Genomic DNA, 16,342 nt, shown 5'->3' with positions numbered 1-16,342 from the left:
GGACCTCCAGCTCCATCAGTTACTCCCTATGGGGGAAATTGTCCCACCTTAAGGAAAAGAGGAGAAAGGGGACCGGTCACCAAGTCTAGGGGGTGGGAGGGACATCAGAGGGTACCTAGTCCACTCATAATGAGACACAAAGCTCCTGTTGAGTGATCCAGAAGAGTACTCGTTTCTTCTGACAGAATATGAGCTCCTGAAGGGGAACGGCTACTATTTTTATCTTTATTTTGCCTCCCCAGTGCCTGGCACATATTAAGAGCTCAAATTCTCATTGCCCTGTCTTCCTGCCCTGTCCATTGACTTGAAGACTAATGTCTCTAAGATCTATCACCAAGCCACACTCTTTGCCATTTTTGCCTCTCTGCACCAGCTCATCCTAGATCTTCTCATCTCCACGCAAGACTCCTCTCCTCCCGCCCCAATCTCAAACCCTGTAGATTGCCGACATGCCCTCTCCAAAATCGCCAAGGCCCTCAGGCAGCCACAGAGGGGTGGCCAGCAAGGCCCCGGGTCCTTCAGGAGCCTGGCTCAGGCCATGTCCCAGGGACTCGGCTCTATCACCGTCCCTTGCCCTTAGCCTGGCCCCTTGGGCTCAGACTGAGCTCAAACATCATCCAATTAGGTCAAGGTCTTCTCTGCCTACTCGACTGCACATTTCCTACAAAGATGGAAAATGGGCCTCAAAGACCTCCTTAAGCTATTTTATTCATCAAATATGTATAGTGGATAGAGATCTGACCTTTAAGAGCCAAAAGGGACCGACCACTGACTTCAGGGGAGCCAAGTATTGAGAAGAGACAAAAAAAGGGAAAAAAAGGAGAGGACAGCCATTTTTGCCCAGGTATGATGAAGGAAGAGAGAAAAAAAATGGAAATTTACCCATCCTTCCTCACCCCTGCTAGCCGATATCTTCAGTCTCTCCTTTTTTTCATGGCTAAACTGCACTTCCTATTCTTTCCTCAACCTCATCATTCAACTGAAACTGCCCTAAATCACCAAGGATTTCTTAATTGCCGTAGTTAAAGGTTCAGCTCAGAAGCAAGGGGAGAGCAAGGTTAGCAGTTAGAAGCTGGGAATAACAGAAGGCAGAGTTCTAAGTGTTTGGTAGCAGGCAAGGGTCATTGAGGGCAAGCAGGTGGAAAGAGTCAAACTAGAATCTAGACTTGGGAGAAGAGTGTTAAGGTTAGCCACATTAACTCTGTGAATAGGGGACCATGGAATATGTACTCCTTATGGGCAAGGACTGTTCACAAACATGAGCCATTTTTGTCCTTGTACCCCCAGCATTTAGCCTAGTACCAGTGCACAGTAGGCATTTTAATGTGTTGTTTAATAAGCTGGTTGATTTTTGGAGGAAAATGGAGGACTGAGAAGGGAAAGAACAAGGTTAGTTAGAGATTTGGAGTTAAAAGGCTTGGGTCAAAGTCCCACTTCTCTCACTTACAGGTTATGTGAATTTGAGTAAGTCATTCCACTCCTCGAGCCTCAGTTTCCTCATCTGTAAAATGAGGAAGTTGGAATGGGTCCTAAGGTCCCTTCTAGTTCCAGCCCAATAACCAAGGGTGACATTTGGCTAGCCCTGCTGGGGTTAGGTCAAGGGTTAATGCCCGAGCACCTACTTGCGGAGGTTGTTGAGCACCATGATGTTGGCGTACATGTAGTACAGATAATAGCTGTAGGGTGGGTTCTGCTCACTGGTCCAGATGTCTGGGTTAGGGCTCTTGTCCGAGAACATGTGGTCACTGTGCTTGGACTCATCATCCACACTGTCAAATCCTGTCACCTAGTGGGGGAAAGAATAAATCCTGAACACCACACAGCCAGCACTGCTGCAGAGTTTGGACTTCCCAGCCAGTAATTCCTGCTAAAGGGTTACTCTTAAACCCCAGGAAAAGCCCCCAAAAGCCAGCCAAGTTGCAGAACTGGGAGCCATCTTTGTTGGCGGGGGCAGTAAAGGCAAACCCCTTCATCTCTCTCTCTGTCTCTCTCTCATTTCTGTCTGTCTTTCTGTCTCTGGCTATCTCTGTCTCCATAGTATATTTCTGTCAATCTCTCATTTCTGTCTATCTTACCATCTCTCTTATCTCTGTTTCTGGCTATCTCTGTCTCTGTCTCTGTGTCTGTCTCTCTTTTTCTCTGGCTTTGGCTGTTTCTGTCTCTCTGTCTCTATCTCTGGCTATTTCTGTCTCTTTTGTCTGTTTCTATCTGTCTCTATCTCTCACTTCTATCCAACTCTCTTTTTCTGTTTCTGTTTCTCTTGTCTCTTTGTCATTTCTGTCTCTCTTATCTCTGCCTCCCTCTCTTCCTTTTGTTTCCTCCCTCCCCCACCTCCCACATCTTCCTAATCTTCATTTCTTTCTCTGTGTCCTACTCCCAAACTCAAGATGTCAGCCATAACCTGTTTTGGTTTTTTTATTATATTTTGTAGCAGCCATATTTAGTGAAAATCACCTTTGTTGCTGGTGCTTAAAGTCATTGAATTGGCATTTTCTATTTTTAAGAAAAGAAATCCTGAGTTGTTGTTGTTGGGGTTTTTTTGTTTTTTTTTCCAGGAAGGAAGTCTAAGCAGATAGACTCCTGTGCACCGGTGACCCTCTAGACCACAGTTTCATTTTCCCACATCCCACCCCCTCCTTTGGCTCAGCAGCCACATAGGAGGGTCTGTACAATAAATGGAAGCCCGTAAACACATGTATTTCCCTAATGTGCCCACTAGAGGACAACCACAGCACTGGCCAGTTTTTCATCTCCAGCCAGCTAAGGGGGCAGAATGAAGGTGGGGTTTTTTAGAAGAATGTGGGCCCTTCACCTCTGGGGTATGGACCACCCAGAATGCTGGGAGAGATAGTAAGCTTGGGGGGAGAGGACACTGGGGTGTGCGATAGCCACGAGCTTTATTCCTTGGTTCAGGAAACAAATGTGGCCAAGAAGGAGAGCACCCAGGAGGGAGGGAGGCAGGCAGAATGACCTCACGGTCCCTGACTCTTCCAGACACAGAGACCTACAGCAGAATGCCCTGACTTACGTATTTGAGGAAGAGGTGAAGTTCCTTGTGATCCCTGGGGTTGATCGTGGCTTCGAAAAGAGGCAAGAAGATGTTCTCCAGCATTTTCCCAAAACTCGGAAGCAGCTTTTTGGATCTAAATATGTCACTGGAGGATAGGAAAAAACATGGTTCTGGACTCCGAGACCCACTACCCTTTGCCCAGGGCAGAGGCAAATGCCTGAGTAACCAATCAGCCCCCTGCCCGGCAGGGCACATCTCTGTATGTGGGGTGGGAGCAACCTCAAGGCTCATCACCCCAAGAGCAAAAATCTCCTCTAGAATATTCCCTGGCAAGCGCTTATCTCCCAGCTTCTGCCTGAAGATCACCAGTGAAAGGAAGTCACTAGTGCTTGCAGCAGCCCCTCTTACTTCTGACCATCTGGGATGTCGAGGAAGGGCTTCCCATCTTCAGAATCTCACTCTACAACTTTCCACTTAATGTCAATGTTTCTCCAGCACCTAGGACAGGGACTGGGATGTAGGAAGTGCCTAAAAATGTTTGCTGATTTACTGATTGAAGAAATCTATTAAAGAAAAATTCTTCCCTATGTATGGAGACCTTCCTGGGAATCCCGATGGCCTCATCTCTGCCGGCCCTAAGATTTCTCCTCCTAACTTGTTAACTTGGAAAGTACTTCTGGCCTCTAACTGCCATTCACTCTGCTCACCTCATGTGACCTCTACCTGCTTAAACTTCCCCATCATCCTCTGCCCTCTTCTCGTCTCTGTCTGGGCCCACCTGGCTCTTCTGATCTCTACTTCTTTTCCCCACCCTTAATTGACCTTAATTCTCCCCCAATCCAGCAGCTTGACTTCCCAAGGTCTTCTCCAGCTCTGGTCATTGTAAATTCCTCTGCCCCCAAACCACTGATTTATCCTGGGAGCCTCAATCTAGTCTTTGATGTTTGGTAACCAGGACCACAATACAGGACTCCTCTCACAGGATCTTTGAGGGAAGCATCCCTTAAGAAAAGGCCACTGTCCCCACCTATGAGATATCTTTCTCTACACAAACTCTCATGTGGAGGAGAAAGGCCTAGAGCATCACCTGGGAGCCATCAGGTAAGTGAACTAAAAAATCTAAAAAAGTCCCTAGAGCGATTATAGAGCATCTAATCGCTAATCTAGAGTTGGAAGAGATATTTCAGGTCATCTAGTCCAACTCATTCATTTTACAGAGGAGGAAACTGAGGCCCAGGAAAGTTAAGTGAGTTGTCCAATGTCATAAGGGTAATAAAAGGTTGTTTTTTGTTTTTTGTTTGTTTGTTTTTCCAAAGGATTTAACCCATTTGCTTTGGTTTCACAACCAGTACTTTACAAATTAGGGAACATTCTAACACCAACTTCAGGGAAGAAGCTTTAAGGCCAGAGCTAGAAAATGGAGCACACGACCAAAGCTTTGGGCATGAAGAGGGAAGAACATGGTACCAGCTGGAGTAGTAGAACCTTATGGTGGTAGTAAGAGGAGAGCGTAGAAGGAAGGCAGGAGCAGTCGCAGCTGGAAGAGTGGAATGCTGGGGGTGAGACATGGGGAAGCCCAGTGAGCAGGGCCCTCACTTACTAGATTCTGGGGACCTGGATGATCCAACGCATATTTGGGGAGTAGACTTTGTGATTAATGAACCACCTGGCCAGGTTGAGCCATTCCCGGGGGGAGCGCCCATAGATGGAGAGGCGGGGTTCTGTGTACTGGTATTTGCTCTCTTCCAGTTCCCGAGCCACTTCCTGTGGCCAAAAAGAGTTTCCAGGTCATTTCAAGATCATTCTTAGCTCTGAGCAACATCTAGAGGGGGTGAGGTGGATGGACTATAGTATTTATGTCACAGAATCCCTGCCTAAGAGGAACCTGAAGAGGTCTTATCCAGCCCCCTACCACCCAATCATTTTAGGGGATTTTTGTGGTTGTTTATTCCAGTTGTGTCTGAATCTCTGTGATCCCATTTGGGGTTTTCTTGGCAAAGATATTGGAGTGATTTGCCATTTCCTTCTCCAGCTCATTTTACAGATGAGGAACTGAGGCAAACTTAGAGTTAAGTGACTTGCTCAAGGTCACACAACTAGTAAGTATCTGAAGCCAGATTTGAACTCCTAGAAGATGAGTCCTCCTGACTCTGAGTCTGGTGCTCTATCCCCTGCACCACCTATCTAACCTATCTAAATTAAACTCTCTTTCTAAGCTTAGATTTAGAATAGGTTAAATACCTTTCCAATGCCAAAAAATCATTTAGTATGGAGATCCCAAAGCTCCCTTAGCCATTTATTTTGATATTGGGAAGTTCTTTGTTAGAGCAAACCTAAGTACCTTATGCTGTATATCACTTAGTTCATTTGTCCTCTTCTCAGAAGTACTGCCCTTGGACTAAAGGTCCATCAGAAACATCCCTGAGAGCCCTGAGGAAGGGCACAATCACAGCTTTGGGACAGGGCACAGCAACCCCTTGGGAGCAGGCCCAACTACCAACTGCATCTAGAATGGTTCTGAAGGGAAAAGAGACCTAAACTGGGAGTCACCTAACCTGTGATCTGCTTCTGTGTCTGCTGGATTCTTGTACTAGACTTGTGTGATACCGGACAAACCAATTCCTCTCTCTAAGCCTCAGTTTACTTCACTGTAAAATGAGGGGTGTGAACTTGGTAGCCTCCAGGATTGCTTCGAGCTCTAAATCCTATGCTCCTATGAGGAGGTAGGACCAGATGAGTCTGAAGGTCTCACTTATCTCTGAGGCTGGGCATCTCTGGACTCAAACCCTGCTCTGAATTTCCATGATTTCTGATTGGCGATAATCTAGCCTCACTCTTTTCTTTATTTGACTGATAAACAGAATATTACTCGTCCTTCATTTTTGAAGAGGACCAAAGACATCAAAGGGTGATGTCTTGATATGTGCATGAATGAGATTGATGGGTAAACAGAACAGAGATCACAAATGGAACCACATTGGTGAGTAAGGAATTTGGCAGCTGAAATCCACCCATCTTCTAGCTAGGGAGACGAGGGAATAGAAGAGAGAGGTCTAGCTGGTTTGAGGCTGGCCCATCTTTCAGATCCCAATCCTCTCCCACTCTAGTTGGCATCCAGCATGAGAGGGAAGGGCAGGTGGTAATGGAACTGGGAAGTTACTGACCTTGACCATCCGAGCAAAGTATTCTCCACCTAAGTAGTTTTCCGTTTTCAAGTACAAGTCCCGAAGCTCACTGGCTCCCACTGGATTATACTTGGAGTTGAATTTGTCAAACCTATGGAAGGTCTGCCGGCCCTGGAAAGAAGAGCCCCAATGAGTACACATTCTGGCTGCCCTAAAAACCTCAGATTGAGGGTGAGGAGAGGGACATGAGATACCCTTAAAAAATAAAATCAAGAAATCCCTCCTTATCGCTCCAATGGGGCCAACTGTGGGGATCACAAGTCATCTGAGATAGTGAATTATTATCATGTTGAGCCAATGGGGATCTCTCTGTAATTTCCACACTCCTGCTGGCAGTACCCAGGTGAATCAGCTTACCGCATGGACATCCAAGGAGTCCACAGTGAGGTCGTAGGGGTCCATGTGAAGATCATCAAACACCTGTCTGAGCGTGATCTTCCTGCCTCTCTTCTCGGTGACAATCCTGTCAGGCTCTGTCTGGTACGTGTGCTTGATAAAGCGTAGCAGATGTTTCTGGTTCATACAGGCCGCCGCATGGATGTGAGTATCCACCTGAAGGCACAGCCCAACACCCCCCACCCGTCAGGTTAGCAGGAGACAGAGGAGTAACCCCAGTACCTTGTACGCCGACTACTCAAGATCATTGAGACAGAAGGAATCATCTTGTTCCTTTGGACAAACTTCCAGAGCACGTTGTACCCTACATAGACTAATTATCATAACAATTTGTGTGCATGTCATTTTCCCCAACCCTTCCTTTCTTTTCCTTTTCATCTCCTTTCTTCTTCTTTCTTCCCTTTCCTATTCTATCTGATGCCATCTTATCTTCTTTCTTCACACAACAAATGTCAAATTATAGTGTCGGACTTTTAGGCATTCCCTTTTACCAATTATCCACAGATATCTCACAGATATCCACAGATTATCTCAGAATCAAAGGTTTTAACATCATTTAGCCCTTGGACCTTATTTCCCAGAGGATGAGAGGCGGAGGTAAAGCAGTTTATCCAATCCATGATCAGAGCTAAGTCTCCTGGCTCCAAATTCAGGGCTCGTTCCAATACACCATGATCCCTCTTCTCAAATGAGCAAACAGTTTTTAATTCATGGTCACCCTGTTTGTTTGGCTTCTACAATAAGCCACCATCCCTCGGGTAGGAATTCTTAGCCCACACAGTCAGCCTCCAGGGAGATCAAACAAGGTAGAATGAAAGACACAAACATACAATTTCTACCTGGTGATTAGTGACTGTGGCGAGCAGAAGACCAATTCAATTAGTAAAACATAAAGAGTCAGAGACTCAGAGGTGGAAGGAATCTCAGAGAACATTGAGGACCTGAGTTCAAATTCCAATTTTGATGTTTGCTCCCTGTGTGATCTCAGGCAGATTGCTTCATCTGCTGAATCTCAAGTTTCATCATCTGTAAAATGAGAGGGTGAGGTTCAAAGGCTTTTCAAAGCCTTCCTAGCTCTAGACCTAGGGTTCTATGATCCCTATCCTATTCTCCTATTATACAGAGGAAAAAACTCAACATTAAAGTGATTTACTAAGGATCCTATGGGTAGCAACCAGCAGGGCTAGGATTTGAACAAAAATAATAATTCCTAACATTAATGTATCACTTACAATTGATAAAGTGCTTTGCAAATACTATTTCATTTGATCCTCATACAACCTTGTAAAGTAGATGTTATCATCATCCCCATTTTACTGGCCTATAAGTGCTATATATAAAGCTTATTCCCTTTCTCCTTATTAAGGCACCATGGGAGGAGAGAGGCACCCAGAAGGTCTGCCGGTCCATGAAATCAAAGGTTACCCCCATGTATCTCTAAACTAGATCACTATAAGCCTCACTATTCATTTATTGTCTCTGGAGGAGAAAAGTACTTGATGCTATTTAAAATATTCTGGATGAAAAATTACTATGTAGTTTGGTACATAATATTTCTCTATCTTATTTGATTTTCACTTAAAAAAATTAAAGTCCACAAGCTTATCCTTTTTAAAGGCTTAAGGTGGATCTTTTTTGGCAGCTATGACATTTAAAAATGACTTTCATTTGGATGATGGTGGCTCAGTAACTGGATGGTGGGGTAGAATGAATCATCTCCAATCTATCTGTGATCTTTTTGAAGAGGAGGGTATTCCTTTCACCATTGCAGATCATAACCAATCTATGCCTTCTCAACATGGGCTTCGCCATGTTCTTCCATCAAGGAGAAGAGCTGGTAAAAGCAAAAGTACGAAGACATACAATTTCCCATGTAGCCTTCTTCCCTTACAGAAGGGACGTGCGTGTATGTGTGTGTGTGTGTGTGTGTGTGTGTGTGAGATAAACCCAAATGCCTTTTCTGTTATGTTAGAAAGTCATGTAGGGTGAGGAATACGGCACATAAGATCATAGAGATAAAATCCTGAGAGGACCTTTAGAGGCCATCTAGTCCAATGTCTTCATTTTACAATTGAGGAAACAAAGTCCCAAAGACTTAAGGGACTTGTCACATAGATAGTGGGAGACCTTGGATTTGAATTCAGGGCAAGATCCCTCCCCGGCTCTCACTCTATGATCTCATGACCATGAGTCACCATCTATGAAAGAAGTGTCCACTGTAAATGTCTACTATAAACATAACCACCAAGTCTAGCCTCCAAGGAGAGGGGACTGGCCACTCTCCAAGGAGCCCGTTATAGTTCTGGGGAGCTCTAATCGTTAGGCTGTTTTCTTGATATCAGACCCAAATCTGACTCTGTAACATCAACCTCTGTTCTTGGTTCTGACCTCTGGTGCCAAAGAGAACAAGTCTTAATTCCTTCTCCACGTGGCAGCCCTTCAAGTTCCTGAAGATAGCTTTTATGGCCCCCCCAAGACTTAAGTCTTGACAGTTCTAACTCTGAAACCTCTCTCTCATCCATCTCTTCCCATTCACTTCCTCTCCCCCCACTTGGTTAAGATACACATGATTCCTTGCCAAACTAGTATGATATATCCCAGATAGTTTCCCTGCCTCCAGTGTCTTTCCTTTCCAATTCATCCTTATAATTCTGCCATATAAGTCTTAGTCTTTTTCCCCATCCTGATCTAGATCTATGATTTCAGGAGTGTGAGGAGTTCGCGGTATGCAAACTCTCTCCACTGGTTCAGATTTGGCAATTTGTTTGCAAATTGTAGCCAGAGAGATCACCACATGTTAATGTCATTCCTAGTACACTAAGAAATGACTAAAGTCAGGGGACCTGAGCTCAATCTGACTTCCATTTATCTCTGAATGACCCAGTGACGGAAGAAGGGCTACCCTCAACCACCTTCCTCTATGGGTAAAGACTCCCTATTCCACTTATCATGGGTTTGACACTTAACTTCCAGTGAAGGACCTCAGTTTCACCTTCTCTAAAATAAGATGTCCCTTCCATCTTTTCATCTATGATCATCTACCTCAACTCTCACATTGTAAATGGAGAAACTAAGACCTAGAAAGGGAAAGGGATTTACCAACAGTCAAATAGTTTCTTGGAACACAGTTCTAATCATGTCATTTTCTGGTTTTAAAACTGTCAATGAGTCTTATTCCCTACTGAATAAAGTCTAAACTCTTCTGGCATTCAAGGTTCACTATGATTTCCTCCTAATTTCCTTTTCTAATCATCTCCTATTACTATACTTGACATATCTTATGTTTCAGCCAAATTGAAGCTAGTCACCTCCTGAGAAAATAACGCATGTTTTCCCAGAGTCTGGCTGAGCTCCATCTGTCCAATTCTCTATCCATCCCTTCAATGCCCACTTCCAATACCATCTCCTCCATTAAGTCCTCTCCAAGCCCTTAGCAGAAAGTGATCTCTCCTTTCTCGGGACTCCCAGAGAACTTTACATCTTTCTTACTAGATCTTCACATTCTGCCTTAAAATGCATTTATCACACACACACACATACACACACACACACATACACACACACACACACATACACTCACACTCACTCTCTCTCTCTCTCTCTCTCTCTCTCTCTCTCTCTCTCTCTCTCTCTCTGTCTCTCTCTCTATATATATATATATATACATATATGTAATATGTATATATATATATAATTATTATATTTAGAAAATACCACCTTTATCTTTAAAATAATCTGGCCTCATTTCTAATAAGGAATCACTATCCACTAAGAAGAATATGAGGAAGACAAGTAGCAAGGGCATGTCATAACCACCCTAATTAGTAGATGCCCATTTCCTGGTTCACAGGGTGGGGGGGGGCTCTTTTCTCTACTTCCTCTTTTCCCTTCTGATACACAAGAACTTTCTCTACCCAACATCATAGTGAATGGCCTCATACTTTGAAAGCCACAGACTCATTGCAGAACTGATGCTGCAAATGAGGATGAGGTAAGCTGTGGACACAAGCCCCAATAACACACAAGCCTTGGGAAAGCCAGAAGTGACCCCATCATCCTTCACCCATCTGTCCACCCTCAGCCCAAGACTCACCTTTCTCACATTATAGAAGTCTCGGTGAGGGTTACTCTTAAGTTCTTTGAACTCAGACATTTCATTCAACATCTCATGGAGGCTGAATTTGGATTCTAAAAAGTTAAGTCGTCGGTGACAATATGTTTTCCTGTAGAATAATAATAAGTGATGATGATGATGATGATGATGACAATGATTCTAGGATCACAGATTCAGAACTGGAAGGTGCAATCCCCTTATTTCACAGACAAGGAAGCATGTTAATAACAAACAATTTTCATGAAACACAAAGCCCATCATCCAAAAGCAATTATAGAAAGTTCAGTACTTTCTCTTAGATGCCTCAGGAAAGCATCTAAGTCACGCAGTGGATGAGAACCACATCTGGAATCAGGAAGACCTGAGTTCATATCCATCCTCAGACACGTACTAGCTGTGTAAGCTTGGGCAAATCACTTAGTCTCTGTCTACCTCAATTTCTTCAACTGTAAAATGAGGGAAATGTTGGTGTCTAGCTTGCAGGGTTGTTGTGAGAATCAAATGAGATATCTGCTAAATGCTTAGTCAGCTCCTAGCACATAGTAGGTGCTTAACAGATGCTTGTTTCTTTCACCTTTTCATATGGCATGATAAACAAGCTAGAAATGTATACTTTTGGACAGGAAGGAGAGAGGGAGAAAAATTTGGAGCTCAAAATTTTGTAAATGTGAATGCTAAAGTTTTTCTTGATATATAATGCTGGAACTCTGTCTTCCCAGAAATTAGCCAGAGTCAGGATCACCAAAAGTCTTTAATCTTGATCTCTTGAGGTCGATGTCAGGGGATTAGATCTAGTAATCTCCACACCACCTTCCTCCCTCAACCACCACTAGAGAGAATGCCTCAATTTCCTCCTCCTCCACCACCCACACACATCACTTCCCCCTCTTTGTCCCATCAATCAAGTCAGCACAGAACAGCTGGGGAGGGTCAACCTTCAATCATGTTAATAGAGAACCGTCCAATTGGCAATTAGTCTCACGTGCTCCATTATCCAAGTGCATTTGCTCAGTTCTAGCCCTTTACAATATAACTAGGAGAAAATTTTATATATGGATAGATAGATAGATAAATTACATATATGTATGTATATGTAAAAAGGTAAGTATATATGTGTATACATGTAAATGTGTGTATATATGTATGTGTGTGTGTGTGTGTGTGTGTGTGTGTGTATAAATTTGGGAGGCAAAAGATTGCCCCTCCCTCTTCAAAGAGCAATAGTAAATGGTGAGAGTGAGACGCACTTCTAGACTTACTGAAGGCAGCTGATAATGATTTACCTCTGATGGAGCCTGTAAGATGACTTGAGATTCAAGAGCCAAACCAAAAGGCCTTACATGGGTCACATCCCCATAAACCCAACCAACAATCTGCTGACAAGGAAGGTAATGGCAAAGTGGATAGAGCACCAGGTCCGTAGTCAGGAACACATACATTCAAATCCAGCCTTAGACACTTACTGGCTGAGTGACTTTAGGCAAGTCACTTAGTTTGCCTGTTTCTTCATCTAGACAATGCGTTAATCTAATAATAATAGTACTTCCCAAAGTGTTTGTGAGAATCTAATAATATAATAACTGTATAGCACTTAGAATGTGCTATAGGAAAAAAAAAAGTACATAGTAAGCCTTCTATAAATGTTAGCTATCATATTATAGTAATAGTTCAGACATGCTGAGGGGCATAAATGGAAGGTCTAAGGAAGAAATACAAGACCAGATCACTGGGACCAGAAATTACAGAAACTTTAATATTAAGGAGCCTGGACTTACTCAGTCAAGTAGGTTTTATAAAGAAAGGATAGAAACTGGACTGTATATCACTATAGTTTACAAAAATTGATTATCTACCAAATACCTAGGAATATATAGTTAAGTAGCCAGAATTATACAGCAGAAGCTCACCATCCTTTGTAAATTAACAGATGATAGCACCCTACACTACAAGCACAATCTTGGAAATATCCCTGAGGACACAATATATAAGCTCTACTGAAATTTGGGAATCATCACAAGCCACAACTGTTGCCTCAGTTGCCTGGATTTAACCCTGATCTGTAAAAATTCAAGAACAGCATTTTTAAAGCAGATCACCATAATGGATGACCATAACTCCCGACTACATGGGGAATGGTTTACAATGTGGGATGAACGGTTCTCAAAATATAGAGATCTAGTAGCAGGAATTAAAACCAGGCAGGGACAGGATACGGTCCCCATCATCCTCATCATCCGTTATGCTACTCAAGCTCCTAAAATTCTGAATATCTTCAGATAAATAAATATATATATCTTCAGAAGATATATACATATGTATATCTTCTTCTTTATATATCTTCTTAATATATATATATATATATATATATATATATATATAAATATCTTCAGAAGAAGAGTATTATACCTTAACATTTAATCTAATTTTAAAAGCAATTATTTTATCTACCTAGGCAATAACCTGGAAAATGTTAATTAAAAAAAAAAAAAAAAAGAATGAATAGAATAGTGTCCTTGTTACTTCTCAACTCCATTGAATATAAGATGAGAAATAATAGGAATAAGAAGGATTTTGATTTCATGAGAGTGAGGAATTCTTCTACTAATGCATGTCTGGGTCTTCTCTGTGACTTAAAATCTTAAAGTGCCATCTAGAACACTAAATTAACCAACTAAACTAAAGCACTAAGCTAACTAGAAGTTAAATGACTTGCCCAGAATCTCACAGCCAGTACATATCGGACGTCCTCTTTGCTTCCTAGAATGGTTCTCTACCCACTATGTCATGCTGCCTCACAAGAATAATAACAAAACCAACATACGTTGGGCCATCTGTGATGAGGGCCAGGATGTGACTGAGGTCCACTGTGTAGGTTTCCAGGTCAGGGTATGGCAGGCTTCTGGGCTCATTGCGTTTCAGCATCTGTTCATTGTCATACACGAAGAGGATACCACCCTGCATTCTGAGCACGTAGCCCAGGTTTGGGGGGGTGTTGTCCAGACAATAGGGATTTTCATGTGACTCTGGCGGTGGGTGGAAATCTGTAAAACATAAATGAGGTCACAGAAAGGCACAAAAGTACATAGGCATTGCCATCTAGGGGAGGGGATGGGGGAAGAAGGGGAAAAACTGGAACACAAGGTTTTGTAAGAATGTTGAAGAATTATCCGTGCATATGTTTTGAAAAAAAGCTTTAATTTAAAAAAGAAAGAAAGAAAAAAAAGTAGGTAGGAATTGATGCTCATAATAATCAGGTATTAGAGTCATGTCTGTCAATCTCCTAAGCCTAAAGGCTAACTGACTGAGAACTAAGTATGTACAAGTCCCATTTGGGGTATCCATGGGCAAAGTGGAAAGCATAGTAAAAAGAACAATGGAAATGTAGTTGTAAGACATGGGTTTGAGTATTTCACTAACTGGTTTCATTCATTCATTCAGTCAGTCCATTCATTCATTCACTCTTTCAACATATATTTATTAAACATCTACTAAATGGTAGGTGCTAGAGATATGAAGCCAAAGCCATAATAGTCCTTGCTATCAAAAACAATATCCTTTACTCTCAGGGGCTTGTTATATTCCACTGGGGAAACAACATGGGACACAGATGAGTAAAAATAAGGTATATGTAAAACAAATAGAAATGAACTGGAAAGGGATGGAGACTAGCAACTGTAGACATGGACTTGTGCAGAGGTAAGACAGAGTTCCCCCAAGTGGAAGAAAGAAAGACTTTCCAAGTATGGCAAAGGGAGGCACATCTGTACAAAGGTACAAAAGTGGCTTTAGGCAAGTTCCTTTACTTGTCAGTCTCAATATCCTCATTTGTAAGTAAGCAATTGCCCTTCCTCTCCTAAACAATGTATTTTAACATGCATTTATTAAGCACTATTTGTATACAAGAGATCACATGACTTTAGATTAGGAAAATAACTTAGAACTGATTCCTGCTGTGGGCCAGCAATGTTCCCTTTCCTTCAGATGGGAAGGCAGGGGCCATATCATGGCTGGCCTGCCATAAACTGCCACTGACCAAAAGACATCAGAAACCAGACCTAAATGGTGCTGACTTTCCCTGAATTCTCTTTTCCAAAGGAAAAAAAAAAACAACTGAGTTAAATGGAGTAGCAAATTTCAATATATAAGAAATTATATATATAAGAAATTTCCCCAATACATAAGAATAGATAGATAATATGCATATATATGTGTGCCCTCCCCCCACACACACATATACAAAAATTTTTTCAAAATTGGATTATAGGATCATAAATCTATAGCTGGGGGGCCCTGGATCAGCCAGCCCATCCCTCCCTCTTTTGACAGATAAGGAGATTAAGGCCCAATGAGATGACTTGAGCATCATCACACACGTGGCAAGTGGAGGAGCAGAGGTCTGAAGGCAGAATTCTGTATTTTTCCACTGCCCTGTAATGCTGCCCCAAAAATGGAACAGCATGCCCTCACAGGTGGGGAGCTCCCCATCACCAGAAATGAGAGTACACGATCACTTCTCAAGGATGCTGGAGCGGGAACCCTCCCCATTCTGAGTAGGGGGGTGAGACTAGATGACCCCAGAGGGTCCTTACAAATCTGAGAATCTAGAAATCTCCAAAAAGGCAGAAGAAGCACTAGATGACAGCTCAAGGACTTCATGAAGAGTTCTGGCTTCCAATATTAATAACGTTTCAACAACAATAATCATATTTATGTAACGACTACTATGTCCTTGGCACTGTGCTAGGAGCTTCACAAGCATTTCTTTTGATCCTTACAACAACTCTAGGAGTCGGTCTAAAATCATCATCCTTTTACAGAAGAGGAAACTGAGACACAAGTTTAAGTGATTGCCTATTTCTTAAGAGTCTGAGGCTAGATTTGAACTCGGGTTTTCCTGACTCTGAGCTTGATGCTCTATCCACTGTGCCTTGGGGCTGCCTCTAGGTTTTTGTGACATAGTCCACCTTGGTAGAATGGTGCAGCCTATGGATCCCTTCTCAGAATGACGCTTTTAAATGCACAAAATGGAATACACAGAATTACAAAGGAAACTAAAGGTTAATAAAATACAGATGTAGGGTTGGTTTGTTATTGTTCTTTTTTCCTCTACTCCATCCAAGTTCATAGAATCCCTGAAATTCTTGCTCTGGGATGACCTTTCAACCCTGGCTCACGCCAGCCTATGGACACTGTTTAGGTTCTCAGAAGAAAAGGCCTCTTGATATGAAATCTAAAATGAATTCACTTCATGATTCATCCTTCCAGGGCCTCCCTGGATTCCGTCACCTCCTCCCAGCACATCGTGGCATTTCCTGGTCCCCAGGCACACATTCCACAAACATCCCTGGGCTTAGCATCTTCCTTCTAAAAGGCCCAACATGCCTCCTGTCTATTATTGGATTGATTTCTCCAACATTCCTAAACAGAACCAAGTGGGTCATTCCTTATAAGGAAATAAAAACTCAAAGAGCCTTGAACTTTGGTCTGAAATCAGAAGAGCTGGATTCCAATACTACCTTTCTCTTACTCCCTACCTCGGATAATAAGCCTGACCTTGGACCCCCTGCTGACCTTGATCAGTCCCCCTGGGACTCAGTGTACCCATCTGTAAATGAAGGGGTTGGACAAGGTCTCTTC

The 16,342-nt window shown here is 42.7% G+C and overlaps 1 protein-coding gene across 3 annotated transcripts in view; it reads right to left on the bottom strand.

Moving 5' to 3' along the window:
* Window positions 1-16,342, bottom strand: part of AMPD3 (adenosine monophosphate deaminase 3) — a 71,264-nt gene that overhangs the window by 5,452 nt on the left and 49,470 nt on the right. For all 3 annotated transcript variants that reach the window (XM_074274319.1, XM_074274318.1, XM_074274317.1), the window contains exons 5-11: window positions 13,527-13,746; window positions 10,685-10,814; window positions 6,553-6,747; window positions 6,175-6,306; window positions 4,611-4,774; window positions 3,029-3,155; window positions 1,623-1,786 (exon numbers count right to left, since the gene is read on the bottom strand). In XM_074274319.1, the coding sequence (XP_074130420.1) occupies window positions 1,623-1,786; window positions 3,029-3,155; window positions 4,611-4,774; window positions 6,175-6,306; window positions 6,553-6,747; window positions 10,685-10,814; window positions 13,527-13,746 (1,132 nt within the window). The remainder of the gene's footprint in view (window positions 1-1,622; window positions 1,787-3,028; window positions 3,156-4,610; window positions 4,775-6,174; window positions 6,307-6,552; window positions 6,748-10,684; window positions 10,815-13,526; window positions 13,747-16,342) is intronic.

Source organism: Sminthopsis crassicaudata, chromosome 6 (genome assembly GCF_048593235.1).
Source record: "Sminthopsis crassicaudata isolate SCR6 chromosome 6, ASM4859323v1, whole genome shotgun sequence".
In the NCBI taxonomy this organism is placed as follows: Eukaryota; Metazoa; Chordata; class Mammalia; order Dasyuromorphia; family Dasyuridae; genus Sminthopsis; species Sminthopsis crassicaudata.
Note: the sequence above shows the minus strand (reverse complement) of the source record. Positions and strands in the feature narration are given on the sequence as shown.